This window comes from Heteronotia binoei, chromosome 19 (assembly GCF_032191835.1).
Source record: "Heteronotia binoei isolate CCM8104 ecotype False Entrance Well chromosome 19, APGP_CSIRO_Hbin_v1, whole genome shotgun sequence".
NCBI classification, from domain to species: Eukaryota; Metazoa; Chordata; class Lepidosauria; order Squamata; family Gekkonidae; genus Heteronotia; species Heteronotia binoei.
Window position 1 is genome coordinate 12,728,359 of NC_083241.1, and position 21,432 is coordinate 12,749,790.

The following is a 21,432-nucleotide window of genomic DNA, read 5'->3' on the forward strand; positions in this document are numbered from 1 at the left end:
TCCCCGCTGCTCCACTTGCTGCTGCTGGAATGGCCTTGGGTTTAGCCATAGCTCTCTCGTAGGAGTTGTCCTTGAAAGGGCAGCTTCTGGGAGAGCCCTCTCAGCCCCACCCACCTCACAGGGGGTCTGTTGTAGGGGAGGAAGAAAAAGGAGATTGTGAGCTGCTCTGAGAATCTGAGGGGAGGGCGGGATATAAATCCAGTATCTTCATTTACCTCACAGGGTGTCTGTTGTAGGGGAGGAAGAAAAAGGAGATTGTGAGCTGCTCTGAGAATCTGAGGGGAGGGCGGGATATAAATCCAATATCTTCATTTACCTCACAGGGTGTCTGTTGTAGGGGAGGAAGAAAAAGGAGATTGTGAGCTGCTCTGAGAATCTGAGGGGAGGGCGGGATATAAATCCAATATCTTCATTTACCTCACAGGGTGTCTGTTGTAGGGGAGGAAGAAAAAGGAGATTGTGAGCCGCTCTGAGAATCTGAGGGGAGGGCGGGATATAAATCCAATATCTTCTTCTCTCACGTATGCTGGAAAAAAAAACAACAGGTGGGCAGCCATGTGAGTCAGAAGCAACAGAACAAAGTTTAAGTCCAGTGGTACCGTGAAGACCGACAAAGCTTCATTCCCAGGGCTTTTTTTGTAGCAGGAACTCCTTTGCAGATTAGGTCACACACGCCTGAGGTAGCCAATCCTCCAAGAGCTTTTTTTGTTGCTGTTCAGTCGCACAGTCGAGTCCGACTCTTTGTGACCCCATGGACCAGGGGTCACGCCAGGCCCGCCTGTCTTCCACCATCCTCCGAAGTCTGTTCAAATTAATGTTAGTTACATCAGTAACGCTGTCCAGCCGTCTCATCTTTTGCCGTCCCCTTCTTCTTTTGCCTTCTCTCTTTCCCAGCATCAGGGTCTTCTCCAGGGAGTGCTCCCTTCTCATTTCGTGGCCAAAACAGGCCTCGGATTCAGTGGGAGCTCACAGGAGCACGGCTCCTGAACCTTTCTGAGAGTTCCACCTCCTCCTTCCCACCTTGTCCATTGAATAGTAGGTGCAGCTGCATAATAACCCCTGGATGAGCTCCACCACCTATTTTTCTACAAAATGACCCCTGGGCCAAAGTATTTGAGCTTCAGCTTCAGCATCTGACCTTCCAGGAACAGTCAGGGTTGATTTCCCTTAGGATTGGTTGATTGATTTGATCTTGCAGTCCAAGGGACTCACAAGTCTTCTCCAGCACCACAGCTTGAAAGCATCTATTCTTCCGTGCTCAGCCTTCCTTATGGCCCAACTCTCACAGTCATACATTACTACTGGGAATACCATCGCTTTGACTCAGGGCTCTTCTTACAGGGCCTAATGTAAGCTCCAGGAGGACTGGCTACATCAGGGGTGTGTAGCCTAATATGCAAAGGAGTTCTTGCTACATAAAAAGCCCTGTGGTGTAAGCTTTCATGCTGATCTTAAAGGTGCCACTGGACTCAAACTTAGTTCTAAAAAAAATCCAGTTGCCCATAACCCTTGGCAACCCTATGCTTCTAACTCAGGAGCAATGTTCAGCATTAATTCACTTGAAAAACAAGATATTCATGTACAGTAGCGTTCCCTGCCCTCCCTACTTACATCACCCAGAAGTTAGTGTCGTTGCCCAATTGTGACACATACAAGATTATAATTCAGACTAATCACAGTGCTTGTGTTGTACAACCTATGAGAATTAAAAACAAAACAAAACTGAGGTTCCATGGACACAGTTAAGGTCTTCTGAAACATGAGCTATATATACTGTTTGTTCTCCCTCGGGAAATGGATGAACCCATGAGTTTTTTTCCCTACGGCAGCAATATGCCTTAAAATGAAGCAACAAGCTACATAATTATTCTCTTGACTGTGCAAAATTACAATATGCACAGTTTGGTGTAGAGAGCCAGTTTGGTGTAGTGGTTAATTGTTCGGACTCTTTATCTGAGAGAACCAGGTTTGATTCCCCACTCCTCCACTTGCAGCTGCTGGAATGGCTTTGGTTCAGCCATAGCACTTGAAGAGCTGTCCTTGAAATGGCAGCTTCTGTGAGAGTTCTCTCAGCCCCACCCACATTGCAGGGTGTCTATTGTGGGGGAGGAAGGTAAAAGAGATTGTGAGCCACTCTGAGACTCTGAGATGCGGAGTGGAGGGCAAGATATTAATCCAATATCATCATCATCTCTTCCAATTTTCTCCTCTGCGGCTCTTTTTCTTATCTGCACTCCCCCTCCTAGAACATCCATTGATGTTGTGACATGTCCAGGGGTGGAATTCTAGCAGGAGCTCATTTACATATTAGAACACACATCCCTGATGTAGCCAATCCTCCAAGAGCTTACAAAAAAGAGCCTTGTAAGCTCTTGGAAGATTGGTTACATCAGGGGTGTGTGGCCTAATATGCAAAGGAGCTCCTGCTAGAATTCCACCCCTGGATATGACCAAGTACAGTGTGGAATGTAACATTTAATTATTTACTTCACTTGTACCCCACTCCCCTGACCCCAATTGGGACCCAAAGTGTCCTACAACATTCCCCCACTCCTTCATTTTATCATTGTGAGGTAGGTTAGGCTGAGAGACTGTGATTGGCCCAAGGTCACTCGATAAGCTTCCGTGGCAGAGCAAGACATTCGAACCCAGATCCTCTCAGATCCTTGTTTCTCAGACCACTACACCTTGCCAGCTTTTACTATCGTAAGTGCTTACTGGGTTGTGCCAGTGACATCATCAGTAACTGTATATAGTGTACTGGATCCAATGAAAGGTTCAAGTTCAAAAGTGGCCAAACTTGCTTAGCCTAAGAGCCACACAGAATAAAGTCAGATGCTTGAGAGCTGCAAGACATGAACATCAATTGTTTGAGAGCTGCAAGACAGGAAGGTAAAGAGGGAGAGGAAAGCAAAGCAAATAGATTGGGGGGGGGGGGGGAGAACGTAAGAGAAGCCATGTTGGATCAGGCCAGTGGCCCATCCAGTCCAACACTCTGTCACATAAGAACATAAGAGAAGCCATGTTGGATCAGGCCAGTGGCCCATCCAGTCCAACACTCTGTCACATAAGAACATAAGAGAAGTCATGTTGGATCAGGCCAATGACCCATCCAGTCCAACACTCTATGTCACATAAGAAAATAAGAGAAACCATGTTGGATCAGGCCAGTGGCCCATCCAGTCCAACACTCTGTGTCACACAGTGGCCAAAAAACCCCAAGTGTCATTAGGAGGTCCACCACTGGGGCTAGAAGCACCAAGCACCAAGAATACAGAGCATCACTGCCCCAGACAGAGAGTTCCAACAATAATGAGAGGGGAGGGGGAAGAAAGCAACTTTAACTTTAAATGCATTCTCCAAGCCACCATCTGCCTTGGCTTGGAGAATTGATTTAAAGAGACAAATGCCTTCTCCAAGCTGGCCAATGGGGCAGTGGGAGCTTTGAGAGCTGCACAATGTGTGTGGAAAAGCCACATGTGGCTCCCGAGCCACAGTTTGGATGTCCCTGTTCTAGTATTCACTTTTCAAGCCCTACTTGAGAGCCAGTTTGGTGTAGTGGTTAAGTGTGCGGACTCTTTATCTGGGAGAACCGGGTTTGATTCCCCACTCCTCCACTTGCACCTGCTGGAATGGCCTTGGGTGAGCCATAGCTCTGGCAGAGGTTGTCCTTGAAAGGGCAGCTGCTGTGAGAGCCCTCTCCAGCCCCACCCACCTCACAGGGTGACTGTTGTGGGGGAGGAAGGTAAAGGAGATTGTGAGCCGCTCTGAGACTCTTCGGAGTGGAGGGCGGGATATAAATCCAACATCTTCTTCTTCTACTTGGCCAGGGACCTGCATATTTCAGGGACTGTCTTTTCCCAGATGTGCTTCACAGTGTTATGCTCAAGGGATCAACATCTTCTGGTTATCCCTGGCCCCGAAGGACATCCGACGGGCCTCAACTTGGGCCAGGGGTTTTTTTGGCCCTGGCCCCAGCCTGGTGGAACAGTCTCCCCTCTGAGATTAGGGCCCTGCGGGATCTACTGCAATTTAACAGGACCTGTAAGACAGAGCAGCTGTTCCACGGGGCTTTCAACTTAGCCAATGCTCATCCACAAGTTTTTTTCGTAGCAGGAACTCCTTTGCCTATTAGGCCACATGCCCCTGATGTAACCAATCCTCCTGGAGCTTACAGTAAGTAGGCCCTGGACTAAGAGCTCTGTAAACTCTGGGAGGATTAGCTACATCAGGGGCGTGTGGCCTAACAGGCAAAGGAGTTCCTGCTACAAAAAAGAGCCTGGTCATCCAAATCTCCGTTTTAAGTCTCTTCTGCTGCCGGCTCAGCTTAGGGAGCTCAATATCATAGAATCATAGAGTTGGAAGGGAGCTTCAGGGTCATCTAGTCCAAACCCTGAACAATGCAGGAAACTCACAAATACCTTCCCCCTAAATTCACAGGATCTTCATTGCTGTCCGATGGCCATCTAGCCTCTGTTTAAAAACCTCCAAGGAAGGAGAGCCCACCACCTCCCGAGGAAGCCTGTTCCACTGAGGAATCGCTCTAACAGTCAGGAAGTTCTTCCTAATGTTGAGCCGGAAACTCTTTTAATTTCAACCCACTGGTTCTACCTTTTGGGGCCACAGAAAATAATTCCACCCCATCCTCTATATGACAGCCCTTCAACTACTTGAAAATGGTGATCATATCACCTCTCAGCCGCCTCCTCTCCAGGCTAAACATGCCCAGCTCTTTCAACCTTTCCTCATAGGACTTGGTCTCCAGACCCCTCGCCACCTTCGTCACCATCCTCTGGACCTGTTCCAGCTTGTCTACATCCTTTTTAAAATGTGGTACCCAAAAGTGACCACAATGCTCCAGGTGAGGTCCTACCAGAGAAGAGTAAAGCGATACCATCATATCACGTGATCTGGACACTAGACTTCTGTTGATGCAGCCCAAAATTGCATTTGCCTTTTTAGCCACCGCATCACACTGTTGACTCATGTTCAGTGTATGGTCCACTAAGACCCCGAGATCCTTTTCCCATGATGCTACTCAGAGGGCCTCTATGGCGCATCTATCTCAGCAGAAGTGTGGATTACCTTAGTAGGAGTTTTATTCTGGTTTTAATATGAGTTTTGATTGCATCTGAATTTTAAACTCTGTAAGCCACCCTGAGCCCGCTTTGCGGGGAGGATGGGGTATGACCGGCATAAATAAATAAAAACCCAATTCACCCTTTCCCTTGTTTGCATTTTTCTTTCTGTCTCTTTAGCAGGACGGGTGACCTCCCAAGCTGAAAGGAGCCCAACAGATGCATGGGAGTTTGCCTGCGAGGCGCTCAACGAACCGCCCTGGTTTTGCACTGCCAGGTGGGCAGATTTTAATCCAAGGACTTGGATTGCCAGCGCAAAAAAGCCATGCCAGCACAAAAAAAAGCGCTCATCCAGTTCTAGTGAAAAATGGGCCGACAGGAATGAAGCTGCCTCCTTTTCCCGCAGCTAGAAACCCTCCCTGTTTCAAGAACAGCATGCAAATGTTAAATTGGTTGGGTTTTTAAAAAAAAATTAATTTGGATCTTCAAGGTTTGTGCGCTTGTCTTCTTCACAGCTGTAAGCACACGCCCATGTTGGTCTTAGTTCCTGATTAGGAACGATACCCTTCTTGTGAGTGTGAACTAAAAGTGAGTATTTCCAGAGCCATTAATTAAAAAATCAGGGTGTTTTGTTTTTAATTCCCAAAGGCTGCCGCGAAAGAGACCTGTGGGCAAAATTGTAGCCTGCAGGCAACACTGTTTGTCATGATGCACATAGTTTGAGCCGCAGTTAGAGGCACAATTACACCGAGTCAGCCTTCTGCAGCTTGTCCAACCTGCTTTCAATTATGCAGGCAAGTCCCGAAGAACACAATCCGGACCAGAGGTTTTGGCACACTTTAATCTCGTGGAAACAGTCTCCTGACACTGTTGTGGGAGTGGAAACAGGGTGGGGAGATGGGGAGTCAGGCGTCATGTGTCCACAGATTTACACGCTCTGCTAATTGTGTCAAACCGAGACAACAGCTTCAGAAGAGCAGCCGGGTTGTAGGGGAAGAGATTTCTTCGGTGCAGCCTGGAAACGGATCTCTGCAGCTCTTGCAAACACTTCACTGATTTCCAGAGCAATCCTTCAGCCAATATGGGGTCGTCTGGGGACACCTGGGGCTGGGAGCAGGGTGAAACAGTAAAATCTTTGTGCTCCGGAGTTGTGTCACATTCCGAGATTTCTGCCAGGCCATCTGTAGAGGTGGTCACATCTGAGCAGGCTTGATTACTCAGTGGCGTCTGGGCCCCATCTGCCCAACACGCCTCTTCTATTTCAGAATCTTCTGAACTTTCATAATCAACCAGCCTCTGAACACCCTGCAGTGAAGACGTGTTATCGGACCCTCTCAAAGAGCTGGGCCTGTTGGGTTTTACAGCTCGGTGGTCAAATTGTTGCACAACAGCACAACTCTCGGAAGAGGTCAGAAAGGGCAGACGGGACTCTGGATTGCGCAAGGCGCTCTCTGCGTTCACCTGTGGCTGGCAGCTGTTCTCCTCTTGACAGAACAAGTCCTTCGAAGAAAAGCATGGCCCTCTGCTAGTCGCGGGCTTGAGGCCTTCAGAGACGTTGGCAAAGTGGTGCCAGTCTTCTATCAGAAGTTTTAAGTACCTGACCAAGTACTCCAGGAAACAGGTTTCTGATGATATCAGGAAGTCGAGGAGAACGGTAGCATCAAACACGATGCTCTGCAACAGGAAGAAAAAGATGCAATGGGGATTGCAGCCGTTCCTGTGGGTCGAAGCGTTCCAAATTTGGTCACTGGGAAGGCGTGAGGGAGACGCGGCTTCTGGCCAGAACCTGGAAAAATCAGCAGTGACACAAAGAAAACGTCAGAAATAGTCGGGGCCACGGAGGTACAGTGACTTGAAAAAAACACACTGTCTCCGTTTACACATTAGTAACAATGTGTAATGCGAATTACATACAACAAAACACCTTAACATACAATAACGCAATTGAAAAATCATCCACTGCACAACATAGCTACTGTCCAAAGTCCAACGTTAGTAAGTCCAACGATAAAAAAGAACCAGTCCAATTTCGTTTCGGATACACTATCCTTCTTCAAGGGACTGCCTTGCCATATCTGTAGGTTCAGTAGACTTGAAGTGCCAAAGTTTCCCAGCCTCCTTGTATTTTTATTTGATTTTATATATTTATTTACAGAACGGCTCTACCAATTTCTATCTATCTGCATTCAGTTGCGTTAGTGTATGTTAAGGGGTTTTGTTGGATGTTATTCGCATTACACATGGTTACTAATTTGTAAAAGGAGAGAGTGTGCTTCTTTCAAGTGACACAAAAAGAAAGCAGGGTGAGACTCCCAAACCAGAGTTTTGTTTTATTTACCTTTGATTTATCAACAATAGTTAGCCAAAACAGCCAATTGGAATCTGCCTTTGGAAGCAGGACTCCTCTGACTCTTTGTCACCCCTCAGAGGTGACCTTGAAGGGCAGGCAACAACCAGAGATAAAATCCTGCCCTAAACGAACCCTTGCTGCCATCTCACAACAATGACTTTTTAAAAGAGGAGATGCCAAAGGCTTCTGTTCAGGGGCTTTTTTGGTAGCAGGAACTCCTTTGCAAATTAGGCCCCACCCCCCTGAGGCAGCCAATCCTCCAAGAGCTTACAAGGCTCTTTGTACAGGGCCTACTGTAAGCTCCAGGAGGACTGGCTACCTCAGGGGGTGTGGCCTAATATGCAAAGGAGTTCCTGCTACCAAAAAAGAATTGCTTCTGTTAACACTGCTGGATTACTTGAATTTGGAAAGGCATCTGATATTCTAAAAGGCAGCATGATACGTTAATAATTAACATAATGAACGACTGACTCATGGATGACCACAGAGCCAAGAGATTTTAAAGGCATGAGATGGAAAGAAATGGTTAGCCATTGCTAGGGGTGGAATTCTAGCAGGTCCTCCTTTGCATATTAGGCCACACCCCCTGAGGTAGCCAATCCTCCAAGAGCTTACAAAAAAGAGCCCTGGAAGCTCTTAAGAGGATTTATTTATTAATTCAATTTATACCCCGCCCTCCCCGACGAGGCGGGCTCATGCATATGTATGAGTATAAAATATATAAAAACATAAAAGCCATACAACCGTTTTAAGATATAAAAATTTAACATTTTGATGCTATGATCTTAAATTCAAAGTTATGTTCTCTGTTAACAGATCTTAGGTGTTCTCTTCTGCCGACAATCTAGTTTGCAAATGCCTGGTGGAAGAGTGCCGTCTTACAGGCCCTGTGGAACTGTATGAGCTCTCGCAGGGCCCTAACGTCTTCAGGCAACTCATTCCACCAGTGGGGGGGGGGCACTACGGAGAAGGCCCTGGCTCTAGTTGTCATGAACCTGGCCTCCTTAGGGCCGGGGACTGACAGCAGATTTTGTGATCCAGACCAAAGTGCTACATCAGTGGTGTGTTGCCTAATACGCAAAGGAGCTCCTGCTAGAATTCCACTCCTGGCCATTGCCTTCCTTTGCATGGCATCTCCGGATTTCCTTGGTGATCTCCCATCCAATGACTAACCAGGGCTGACCCTGCTCACCTGTCCCACATTCTGACAAGACTGGGTTATTCAGCTGTGCTATCCTGAGCAAAGTCACATCCTTCTCAGTCAGGGGTGGCCAAGCTGTGGCTCCTCCACACATCTTGTGTGGCTCTCGAAACCCCCACCACTCCATTGGCCAGTTGGAGAAGGCATTCTCTCTTTAAATCACTTCTCCAAGCCAGGCCAGCCAGCGACTTGGAGAATGCATTTAATGTTAAAGTTGCTTTCTTTCCACCTCTCCCTCCCTCCTCCCACCCCATCTATTTTCCTTCCTTCCTTCCTTCCTTCCTTCCTTCCTTCCTTCCTTCCTTCCTTCGGCACTCAAACATCTGACTTTTATTCTATGTGACTCTTAGGCAAGTTTGACCTCCCCTGTTCTAAATTAACTGAAATCAAGGGGCATAACTCTGCCAAGGAGGGCACTGTAGGGCTTCACCTTTTAGTTCTGCTCCCCAAATAGGGACTCCATAAATATCCTTACCATGGAATGAGATGACGCAGTTGACAGGAGAAAAAAAAGGAAGTGAAAGGACCAGCGTAATTTTTTAAAAGAAAAAAACCTGCTTGTTTCCTAAACATCTGTACTCCTTTTTTAAAAAAGGTCAAGGTAGTCCCCTGTGCAAGCACCAGTCCTTTTCAACTCTGGGATGATGTTGCTTTCACAACGTTTTCACGGCAGACTTTTCATGGGGTGGTTTGCCATTGCCTTCCCCAGTCATCTACCTTTTAGATTCCTCTTTTTTTTAATATACTGTTCATTTAGCCTTTGACAGTGTCACACAAGGTAAAAAAAAAAAAGTAATTTAAATAACCAACCAGTTACTGCATTTGAGGTCCTTTAAATTTAATTAGGTGAGCAAAAAAGAAAAAAAGGCAACATCCAGGCTTCAGATTCAGCAGGAGCTCACAGGAGCACAGCTCCTGAACCTTTCTGAGGGTTCCCCCTCTTCCTCCCCACCTACCTTGTCCATTGGATAGTAGGCGCAGCTGCATAACAATCCCTGGATTAGGAGAGCAGGCAGGCAGCCAGCCACCAGGGGCTTTGCCACTCTTCCAGCAGCCCTCATTAACCACTGCAGAAGCCCATGCCACCCTTTCTTCACTTCTTATAGAGAGCCAGTTTGGTGTAGTAGTTAAGTGTGCGGACTCTTATCTGGGAGAACCGGGTTTGATTCCCCACTCCTCCACTTGCACCTGCTAGCATGGCCTTGGGTGAGCCATAGCTCTCACATAAGTTGTCCTTGAAAGGGCAGCTGCTGTGAGAACCCTCTCCAGCCCCACCCACCTCACAGGGTGTCTGTTGTGGGGGAGGAAGGTAAAGGAGATTGTGAGCCGCTCTGAGACTCTTCGGAGTGGAGGGCAGGATATAAATCCAATATCTTCATCTACCTCACAGGGTGTCTGTTGTGGGGGAGGAAGGTAAAGGAGATTGTGAGCCGCTCTGAGACTCTTTGGAGTGGAGGGCGGGATATAAATCCAATATCATCTTCTTCTTATGTGACTTTGCATAGCAGGTGGCTTGCTGGCCTTTTGACTGGGGGGGTGGGTGGCCCAGGAGACCCCCAGCCTCACTCGCCCGGGGCTCTCTTTTCTTGCATTGGGTTGCTTTTGGCTGGAGGGGGGGGCAGCATATGCTAATAGGTTATGCTAATGAGCCCTACCACCTATTTTTCTACAAAACGACCTCTGGCTCACATCCAATGTAACTTCTAAATCCCCACCTGCCAAGATTTCATCACCTTTATTCCACGTCTATCTCATATTGATCTTAAGACCAAGCAGCCAGCATACGGATCTAATCATCACAATAAGAGAGTCAGGGTGGTGTAGTGGTTTAAGTGTGCGGACTCTTCTCTGGGAAAACCAGGTTTTGATTCCCCACTCCTCTACATGCAACTGCTGGAGTGACCTTGAGTCAGTCGTGAGTTCTCACAGAACTGTTCCTCTCAAGGGTGTCTATCGTGGGGAGGGGAAGGGAAAGGCGATCGTAAGCCACTCTGAAACTCCTTGGGGTAGTGAAGGGCAGGGTATAAATCCAATATCCTCTTCTTCTTTTCTTTTATAGTAATCCGCATAAGAACTGACAAAACATTTAAGATGGCAAGATAAAATAACATGTGATACTGACAAGCAGTTCTGATTCTACCACCAAAAGCTTGGAGGGAAAAAGGGGGAAAAAATCTTCATGCTTCCTGCATCGATAAAAAGTCCTGCAGATGTAGCGCTGGGGATGGGGGGGGGGGGCGGCGGATGAGAGAATGCTGCAGTGTTTGGGAAGTTACTAAAAAGGCCCTGCTTCTGACGGAGGCTAACCTGGAATCTACCCATAACGGTAGCCTGCGCAGGGCTTTTATTGGGAGTAGACAGCCTCAGGTATTCTCAGACCAGACCATTTGCAAAGACAAAACCCCATTTTGGCGGGGAAGGCACAGTATAAATCGAATTAAACATAGGGCGTTTTCGCACTGACCTTAATCGGCAGCGACGTCCCTCTTCACCGCGCAGGATCTGCGCGGATTTCGCACCAATTGCTGCGGAGCACCCGGAAGAGCCGCAAAGTCTCGCGGCTTTCGCGGCGCAAATGGAAACTGCTTTTGGGTGGTTTCCATTTGCGCTGCAAAAGCCGCGGGACTTTACGGCTCTTCCGGGTGCTCCGCGGCAATTGGTGCGAAATCCGCCCAGATCCTACGTGGCGAAGAGGGACGTCGCTGCCGATTAAGGTCATTGCGAAAACGCCCATAAACAAAAACCAGCCCCTTGAATTTGGACTGGAAACACATTGCCACCAAAGCTGTTGGAAAGCATTGTGCGTGCTCTTTCTTGCAAAAAAAAAAAAAAAAAAGACAAATGAAAGCTAATGGGAACTGGACGTAATAAGATCTCTGGACAGACTTCAAGGGGAGCCCATGTACCCCAAACCCTCTTGCTGCTGTGAAGGGGAGCCATGGTCAGACCACAGCTCCCTAACCCTAGTGAAGAAGAAGACTGCAGATCTATACCCTGCCCTTCTCTCTGAATCAGAGACTCAGAGCGGCTCACAATCTCCTTTATCTTCTTCCCCAACAACAGACACCCTGTGAGGGGCTGAGAGGGCTCTCACAGCAGCTGTCCTTTCAAGGACAACTCCTGAGATAGCTATGGCTAACTCAAGGCCATTCTAGCAGCTGCAAGTTGAGGAGTGGGGAATCAAACCCGGTTCTCCCAGATAAGAGTCTGCACACTTAACCCCTATCCCAAACTGACAAAAGGAGGAGGAGGAGACCGTAGATTTATAACCCCACCCTTCTCTCTGAATCAGAGTCTAAGAGAGGCTCACAATCTCCTTTACCTTCCTCCCTCACAACAAACACCCTGTGAGGTAGGTAGGGCTGAGAGAGCTCTCACGGAAGCTGCCCTTTCAAGGATAACACTGTGAGAGCTATGGCTGACCCATGGCCTTTCCAGCAGCTGCAAGTGGAGGAGGGGGGGATCAAACCTGGTTCCCCCAGATAAGAGTCTTTGCACTTAACCACTACCCCAAACTGCCTCTCCATATGAATTCAGGGGCCCTTTAAAGACTAACAAAGGATCTGAAAAAGTGAGTACCCGATTTATGAAAGGTCATGCTGGAATAAATGTTATTAGTCTTTAAAGTCCCACTGGACCGGTGTGTTGTTCTGCTAACCTGGTCGCCTCTCTGAAAACAACCCAACAGCACGCAACATTTAAACAGGCACAGGTTCTCTTTCTTTTCTTTTTTTTTCAAATTTTTTCAAGGGTTTATTAAGGGTCTAATCCAGGGGTGTCGGACTCATTCGTTATGAGGGCCGGATCTGACATAAATAAGACCTTGTCGGGCTGGGCCACGTGCATCATAAAATGTAATGCCAGGTTTTGTTGTTGTTCAGACATATAAACTTTATAAAGGGCACAGACACACAAAGATTTCTTTAAAGTTAAAATAAAACATGCTTAAGAAGAAGAAGAAGATGAAGAAGATATTGGATTTATATCCCGCCCTCCACTCCGAAGAGTCTCAGAGCGGCTCACAATCTCCTTTACCTTCCTCCCCCACAACAGACACCTTGTGAGGTGGGTGGGGCTGGAGAGGGCTCTCCCAGCAGCTGCCCTTTCAAGGACAACCTCTGCCAGAGCTATGGCTGACCCAAGGCCATTCCAGCAGGTGCAAGTGGAGGAGTGGGGAATCAAACCCGGTTCTCCCAGATAAGAGTCTGCACACTTAACCACTACACCAAACTGGCTTAAGCTATTAGCACGCTTGCAATATTTTGTTTGACAGTCTCTGATAAATGTCACCTCTTGCTATGAATTATTGCATCAAAAACTGCAGACAATGTCTGTGCTGTACCAGTCCTGAATATGTGCTGTTCAGGTGTACACATCCGTAAGTTGCAAACCTACTTTTGATTCATTGACATTCATTACAGACATCTCATGGTCAATGCTTTGAGGCTAAGACCCAGAAGAACATGATGCAGCTGGACACTGTGAGCTTTTGGATAGAAGTTGCTTCACGTACTAGTCAAGAACATGAGAAGGCACGATGGCACAGACTAAGGGCTATGTGCTTGTCTACAAAACTATAATTTCCCCCAGAAAAATGACTACAACTGGAAAAAAACAACAATTTCCCCCCAAAAAGCTACTACAAGAACAGAGAGACAGCCATGTACGGTGGTCAGTGTCAGCATACTATCTGGGAAGTCTAAATTCAAGACCTCCAATCAAAGGAAAATGTGAAAGAAAAATTAAGGAAAATTTGCTGGGTAAACCTGGGGCGGAACACACTCTCAGCTTAATTTTGATATTTCTTTTCTAAATAGTTCACATGCTTTCCTATTGAAAAAGACTGGAGGGCATGAGTACAGCGAAAAAAGAAGAGGGGGACCCAGTTACACCCATAACCAGCCCAACAAAACTCTCTCTCTCTCTGTAGCAAGGCAAAAAGCTCATACCTTCACTAAAACATTGCTAGTCTTAAAAGCACTCTTTGTAGCTCTCCTGATGGTGAGGACTGGCAAAAGAAGCTCTGGCTCTCTCTTTCCTTCCCTGGGGCATGAGGAGGGGGAGGAGCCTCAGCCATTAATTAGAAGGAAGAGAGGCTTGTCTCAGTAGCTCTGCAGGGTGATTAATTGAGCCTGGCAAACTTAATCACCCAGCAGAGCTATAGAGCCAAGCTCCCTCATTGGCTGAGGCTGCTCCTCCCTCCTCCTCCCTTTGGGAAAAGGGAGGGGGGGAGAGGGAAAGGCTGCTTTGCTGCTCTGGCCTGTCCCGGGAGAAACACAAAATGGCGACTGAAAAAAGCAGGCAAGGGAAAATGAAGCAGACGACAGCCAGTTGCTGGAGGGCGCGATTGGAGCCCTCTGCGGGCCTGATCCGGCCCGTGGGCCATATGTTTGACACCCCGGTCTAATCTGTGTGGCACTGCAAACCTCAACATGCAACAAATCATCCCCAGATAATAAGCCCTTAATTTGATTCAATACATAAATGGCTGTCATATAGAGGATGGTGCAGAATTGTTTTCTGTTGCCCCAGAAGGCAGTACCAGAACCAAGGGGTTAAAATTAAATCAGAAGAGTTTCCGGATAAACATTAGGAAGAACTTCCTGAGAGTTAGAGCAGTTCCTCAGTGGAACAGGCTTCCTCGGAAGCTGGTGGGCTCTCCTCCCTTGGAGGTTTTTGAACAGACGTTAGATGGCCATCTGATAGCAATGCTGGTTTTGTGAACTTAGGGGGAGGTACTTGTGAATTTCCTGCACTATGTGGGGGGCGGGGTTGGACCCTGGAGTCTCTTCCAGCTTTATGATTCTATGAAACTAAGGGATCATCAAAAACCAGAGAAAGATGAAACCTAGAGGAGGACAAAAATAAACTAATAAATATATAAATAATCGCTTGTTTCATTTCAGAAAGGCCACCGTCCCCAGTAGAACAAAGTAGGAATCAAGTTGCACCTTTAAGAGCAACAGAGTTTTATTGAGAACGTAAGCTTTCGTTGCTCTAAGCACATTTCAACAGATGAGGAATCAGGTACAGTTAGCAGAGCTACGTATGTATTATATGCACCTGACTCCTCGCCTGATGAAGTGTGACTAGAGCACACGAAAGCTTACATTCTGAATAAAACTTCGTTGGTGCGATTTGACGCCTACTTTGTTCTACTGCTTCAGACCAGCACAGCTGCCCATTTGGATCCATCCCCAGTATAGTCTTTTAACCTTACCTATGCAAAAGACACAACAAACTATGGCAAGTCCTTAAGGAGATGGGAGTACCAGACCACTTCACATGTCTCCTGAGAAACCTGTATAAGGGCCAAGAAGCAACTGTCAGAACGGGATATGGAACAACTGATTGGTTTAGAATAGGAAAAGGAGTTCGACAAGGATGCATATTGTCACCCTGCTTATTTAATTTATATGCAGAGTACATCATGCAGAATGCTGGCCTGGATGAAGCAGAAGCCGGAATTAAGATTGCCGGGAAAAACATCAACAACCTCAGATATGCAGATGACACTACTCTAATGCTAGAAAGTGAGGAGGACCTAAAGAACCTCTTGTTGAAAGTAAAAGAGGAGAGCACAAAAGTAGGCTTGAAACTCAACATCAAAAAAACTAAGATCATGGCATCTGGCCCCATCACACCTTGGCAAATAGAAGGGGAAGACATGGAAGTAGTGACAGACTTCACATTTCTGGGATCCAAGATCACTGCTGATGGTGACTTTAGCCATGAAATTAAAAGACGTTTGCTCCTTGGGAGGACAGCTATGGCAAACCTGGGCAGTATAATAAAAAGTAGAAACATCACCCTGCCAACTAAACTCTATATAGTCAAAGCGATGGTACTCCCAGTAGTAATGTATGGCTGCAAGAGCTGGACCATAAGGAAGGCCGAGCGCAGAAGAATAGGTGCTTTTGAGATGTGGTGTTGGAGAAGACTCTTGAGAGTCCCTTGGACTGCAAGAAGATCAAATCTGTCAGTCCTAAGGGAAATCAACCCAGACTGTTCACTGGAAGGTCAGATGCTGAAGCTGAAATACTTTGGCCACCAAATGAGAAGGGAGCACTCCCTGGAGAAGATCCTGATGCTGGGAAAGACAGAAGGTAAAAGAAGAAGGGGACGGCCAAAGATGAGATGGCTGGACGGTGTTACTGATGTAATGATCACGAATTTGAGCAGACTTCGGAGGATGGTGGAAGACAGGAGTGCCTGGCGTGACTTTGTCCATGGGGTCGCAAAGAGTCAGACTCGACTGTGCGACTGAACAACAACAATGCAAAAGACAGCAACATTTAAAGAGAATTAAAGGAAAGCAAACATAGAAGAACATAAGAGAAGCCATGTTGGATCAGGCCAGTGGTCCATCCAGCCCAACACTCTGTGTCACACAGTGGCCAAAAAACCCAGGTGCCATCCGGAGATCCATCAGTGAGGCCAGGACGCCAGAAGTCCTCACGCTGTTGCCCTCCCAAGCACCAAGAATACACAGCATCACTTGCCCCAAACAGAGAGTTCCAACAGTACGCTGTGGCTAACAGCCACTGAGGGACCTCTGCTCCATATGTTTATCCAATCCCCCCTTGAAGCTGTCTGTGCTTGCAGCCGCCCCCACCTCCTGTGGCAGTGAATTCCATGCGTTAATCACCCTTTGGGTGAAGAAGGGGAACTGTTGGAGCCTGGTCTATGCATGTAAGCAGAGTAAGGCGAGAATGTTAGAATCGTCCTATGAAACTGATGGGCAAGAAATTCAGGGCGCACAACGGGAACACGTACTTTCACTTGACAAGTAATTAAGCTGTGGGATTCACTGCCAGAGGATGCAGCGGTGGCCTTGAGCTTGCAGGTGTGTTGTGTGCCATCCAGTTGCTTCTGGCTTACGGAGACCCTATGAATTAATGACATCCGAAATGTCCTATCACGCACAGCCTTGCTTGGGTCTTGCTAATGGAAGGGAGTGGCTTTCTTTCCTAATGCGTTCAAAGGGCCGTTAGATAGATTTATGGAGGAGGGGTCCATCCATGGCCACTAGCCTTTGCATGGAAAAAGAACCTGCGTGGTTCAGAGGCAGCCAACCTCTGAAAACTAGTGCTAGGAGGCGGCACCAGAGGAGAGCTCGGGCTTCCATGCCCCATTGGTTGACCTTCCTGGACAACTGATTGGCCCCTGTGTAAAACAGGAAGTTGACCGGACTAGATGGATGCTCTGATCCAGCAGGGCTCTTTTTAGGTAAGAATCAACTGTGTTACTTCAGGCAGGGGAGGGGGGGAATGCATATTTCAATGCTTTCCCACATCAGACTCCGCATAAATCAAAACAGACAAACAAAGAAGTACATTAAAGGGAAAGGTTCTAATTCAGCCACTCACGCTTCAAAGGAAAAATTACCCTCTGCTGAGTCTGTGAATTAGGCAGATCCCAAGGAGGAGGGCAGGAAGGGCTGCCTCAGTGCTTAGTTCTCATGGCTCTTTCTTACACACCCAGGGAAATGCTGATGGACACTTTTGGGGTCAGTTAGCAATTTTTCTCCAGACCACTTTGGCAAGGGATCCTGGAGGTTTTGCCAACTTCTGGGCATGGAGCAGGGGTCATTCGGTGTGTGTGTGGGAAAAGGTATTTGTGAATTTCAGGCATTATGCTGGGGGTTGGACTAGATGACCCTGGAGGTCCCTTCCAACCCTATGATTCTACCCCATCATTTGACCCCATGTGTCGACAAGGCCCGTGACCCTGTTCACAAAGAGCCAGTTCACAGTCTAGTACATTTATTAATCCCGCTTTCTTGTCATAAATATCAGAACTCCAAATTAGCACCAGGAACCTTTGAAAATTATTTCTGTGCTTCCCCCTTTGTTTCACAAGAACATCAGAACATAAGAGAAGCCATGTTGGATCAGACCAATGGCCCATCCAGTCCAACACTCTGTGTCACATAGTGGCCAAAAAAAAACCAGGTGCCATCAGGAGGTCCCACTAGAAGCCCTCCCACTGTGCCCCCGCCCCCAGCACCAAGAATACAGACTAATAGCGTATTGGCTAATAGCGTATTGTTTCAATCCTTTCTGTTCTGGTTTTTGCTTGCTTGTGTTTTCACTGAATTATTTAAATGTTGTTTGTAATCGTCAACTGTTTTCATATTTGACTGGGTGGGAAAGTAGCATAAAACTATTTTAAATTAATAAGTCAACCGTGGGAGAGTCCCTTTTCTCTCCTAAGTTTATATATAAAATATACAACTATTTCTGTCCTCTACCCAGATGGTTTCATTCTGACACACTCACTTGCAAGGCTGGCTCTTGAAATCCCCCCCTCCCCCCCCCCCTAGTGGGGAGAGAATTGCTTTTTTGCATTCCAGAGGAAAGTTCAGCACCCTTAAGTCCCACCGATTTCGTCTGCCCCTTACGCAGCTGAGATCTCTGCTGTACAAGATAACAGCCCTGTCCCGTTCAGGCTGCACGAACAATGTAACCGAACACCTCAACAGCCATGGAAGAATGCTGCGCTTCTGAATGTCATTTGGCAACTGGACAAGAAGCAGTGTTAAGTAGGTAATCGTTTCCTAAATGGGAGAGCTGCCAACTTACACCCACCGTCCCTCAAAAAGGGCCAAAAAAACAAAACCGAGATTCTTATCCAGAGTTATTTCAGCTGACATGTCAGCAGAGTCCTAACTGAGCTGGAAAAGGGGCAGATTAAAGCAGCTATGCACCAAACCGTCAGGTGAACTTTGCCTGCCGGATGCTCAGCAGCCCACGTCCCTCTGCAGCCCTGGGCTTTTACAGCCAAGTTGCCCCTGGTGGGCCACCGTCCAGGGCTGATGGACTGGCCTCCGTCCACGTGAGTCCGCTGCGCTGCTCCTTGATTCTTTACAATAGACAGACAAGTAACTCTTCTTTTACTTGAAGACCTGACAGTTAAACAAAGTAGGAGTCCAGTAAGCACCTTTAAGACCAGCAAAGTTGGGGGGCGTGGCGTCGCACGCATAGGGAATGGACGCCTGAAAACAGAGCTCCTTACTTACCCCTGCCAAATCCACTTAAGCAAGCGCCCAGCGTTGTTGTTTGTTTTCTTTTTTTTCTTTAATTAGTATGGGAACAGTAGATGGTCAAAAATCCAGATCAAAAAGAAACTCAAGGAACTCTGTTAAAGACTATTTTCCCAAAAAGCCTAAGGCTAAGGCCTCAGGAAAAGCAAGCAGCCCTGCAAGCAAGATGGCGTCGGGAGAAGGGGAAAACACAGCAGCAGACCTAGCTTCATTTCGTTCTGAGGTAATGGAGGCTTTTCAAAAACTGGAAAAAAATATGACTGACAAAATATCTGCCATGATCCAGCCCCTTTCTGCTCAGTTGGAGGGTTTCAAAACGTCCTTAGAGAAGGTGGCAGAGACTGCAGATTCTGCTTTTAACATGGCATGTGCTGTGCAGGAGGACACTCAGTATTTTTATAAAAGAGATGAATGGGCCACTGATAAAATTATTGCACTTGAGAACCAACTGAAAATGGGGAATGTTAAAATTCGCGGGCTCCCCGAGAACTCTGCCTCTCCCTCTGACCTAAAATCTCTTATAGCCTCCTGGCTATCAAAGGCATTGGGTTTTTCTGAATCTGATCTTTGTGCCCTGGAGGCTGCATATAGAATTGGCCCTTTGCGCACACAGAAAACTTCGTTGCCTAGGGACATTTTAGTCCGTTTCTCTTCTGCCTCAGTTAAATCCAAGCTGCTGCAAAAAGCCCGGGCTATAAATCCACTTCTGCTAGGAGATTACAACATCCAAATTCTACAGGATTTGTCTTCTGAAACCTTGCAAAGGCGGAAAATTTTGAAGCCAATTATTGAAATCCTGAACAGGGAAAACATCAGATATCGATGGGTTGCTTCGTACAAGCTGCAAGTTACTGTACAGGATCGGTCGTTTGTCGCTGGAGGCCTTGACTCAGGCCTAAGCATGCTGAGAGATTTGAATCTTCCTGTTCCCACCGGCCTTATAGAAGCAAGCTCACATGTTCACTCAATAACTTCAGACACTAGATGGCGTCGTGTGCCTATGAACCGTCCTGATCGGCCTGTTTCTCCTAGAAGCTAAACGCTGGAACTGTTGCTATGCAGAAATCTTCCCTTTTTTGTGTGGATTCTTGACGTCCCCCCCCTTTTTTTTCCTGACATATAAGCTTTGCCTACTGAACTGCTGACTTATAAGCTTTGCCTACGTGTAACTCTGTCACGGCTTAGAAATATGCTGATTGTTTCGTGCCTATGAAGCAATGTTTATATACGAAATTGGGGGGTCCCCCCCCCTTTTTTTTTGGTTATTTATATCTTTTGAACACAATGTTATGAATGTGAGGGAGTTATTAATTCAAATCAACTCATTAAAGGAAATCTTCTTGGTTGATTGGGTATGCATGATTGGAAGAATGGGGTGACTTGGAATATATGGTTTGAGTAGGAGCTGGAATGGGGAGGCTGGGTGTTGAGTGAGGGAGTGGGAGAGAGGGAGGGAGAGAGAGTGAGTGAGGGGGGGTAGATCAGAGTGAGAAACTTGAATAGTATGACTAGGGTTTTATATCAATATATTTCTTTCTACTATGAGTTAATGAATTGTCAGGACCTTTTCCCTTCCTGTGTGAATTGTTGAATGGAAATGAATCTGTGAGACAGAGGGTGGGTAGGGAATGTATGTGTGTGTCAGTTTGTGCCTTATGCTACTATGAAGGTTTGGAAACTTGTTTCCCTCACCATCATATCTCCCTACATAGGCTTATAAGTGGCTGAAGGATAGTTGGTGGGGAGTGTTTGGGGAGACCAGTATTTAATAGCGTTCATAGTTCTGTTTAAAGTTTCATTGTATTTTTATCATAGTGTCTTAAGTCTTACAATAACTTTGTGATCGAGATCTGATGCTGTTACACATGGTATATTAGTTTGCCTGTAATTATCTTTAATTCACTAACCTGAGTTGGTAAAAGGCACAGGTTTTATTATATGTGGCTTTCTAGGCATTTTAGCCTTGACTCGATCAGCTTTGTTTGGCCTTTCATTATAAACTTTCTATACATTCGGCTCTGTTATTCTGTTTATAAATTTTATTTTTGCTGGGTTGATAGTGTTAAATATAAGCATTTTTGACAGAGAGGGAGAATGGAGAACTTCAGTTTTTTTTAATTAGCTCCATTTGGTAGTTGTTGCTAGTTGTGTGGTGTCTTCAGTAACGAAGACTTCCGCTTCAAATTTATCCTTTTAAGTAAATAGTTGTTGTTTTCCCAAGTTTGGGTTAACAGAGTTGGAGGGTGAGTTAGTGGCTAGCGTCTGTTAATGCTAGACCACTGGTGTTGGTTATGGTTTTTTGTTTGTGTTACGGGCAGCGTAACTGTATTGAATTATTATGGATTTAGTTGGAAGTTTTTTAAAGCCTTTGATCTGAAATCTGTCCTCATACCTTTGAAATTTGATCTACAGGATTCGCCTCTAGCTATCCTGGTGGCACCTGGGTTCAAAGCTATGAATTGCAATAATTTTGATAACCTTGGTTATTTCCTCTTTCAATTATGGCAGAGTGCCACTTGAAATTTCTATCTCTAAACTGTAATGGGCTAAATAATTTAATTAAGAAAAAACGGGTTGCCTCTGCCATCTCTCATCAGAAACCAGATATAGTTTTTTTGCAAGAAACTCACCTTAAGGGTAACCAGCCCAAGGTCTTCCAGTCAAAATTTTTTGCTCATCAATTTCAAGCTTACGGGTCCTCCAAAGCAAGAGGTGTGGCCATCTTAATAGGTAAATCAGTCCAATTCACTTTTGAAAA

The 21,432-nt window shown here is 46.4% G+C and overlaps 1 protein-coding gene across 1 annotated transcript in view; it reads right to left on the reverse strand.

The window, feature by feature from the left end:
- Nucleotides 1-5,691: 5,691 nt before the first annotated feature.
- Nucleotides 5,692-21,432, reverse strand: part of LINS1 (lines homolog 1) — a 159,830-nt gene continuing 144,089 nt past the window's right edge. The window contains exon 7 of the mRNA XM_060260293.1: nt 5,692-6,864. Coding sequence (XP_060116276.1) covers nt 5,991-6,864 — 874 coding nt within the window. The 3' untranslated portion in view covers nt 5,692-5,990. The remainder of the gene's footprint in view (nt 6,865-21,432) is intronic.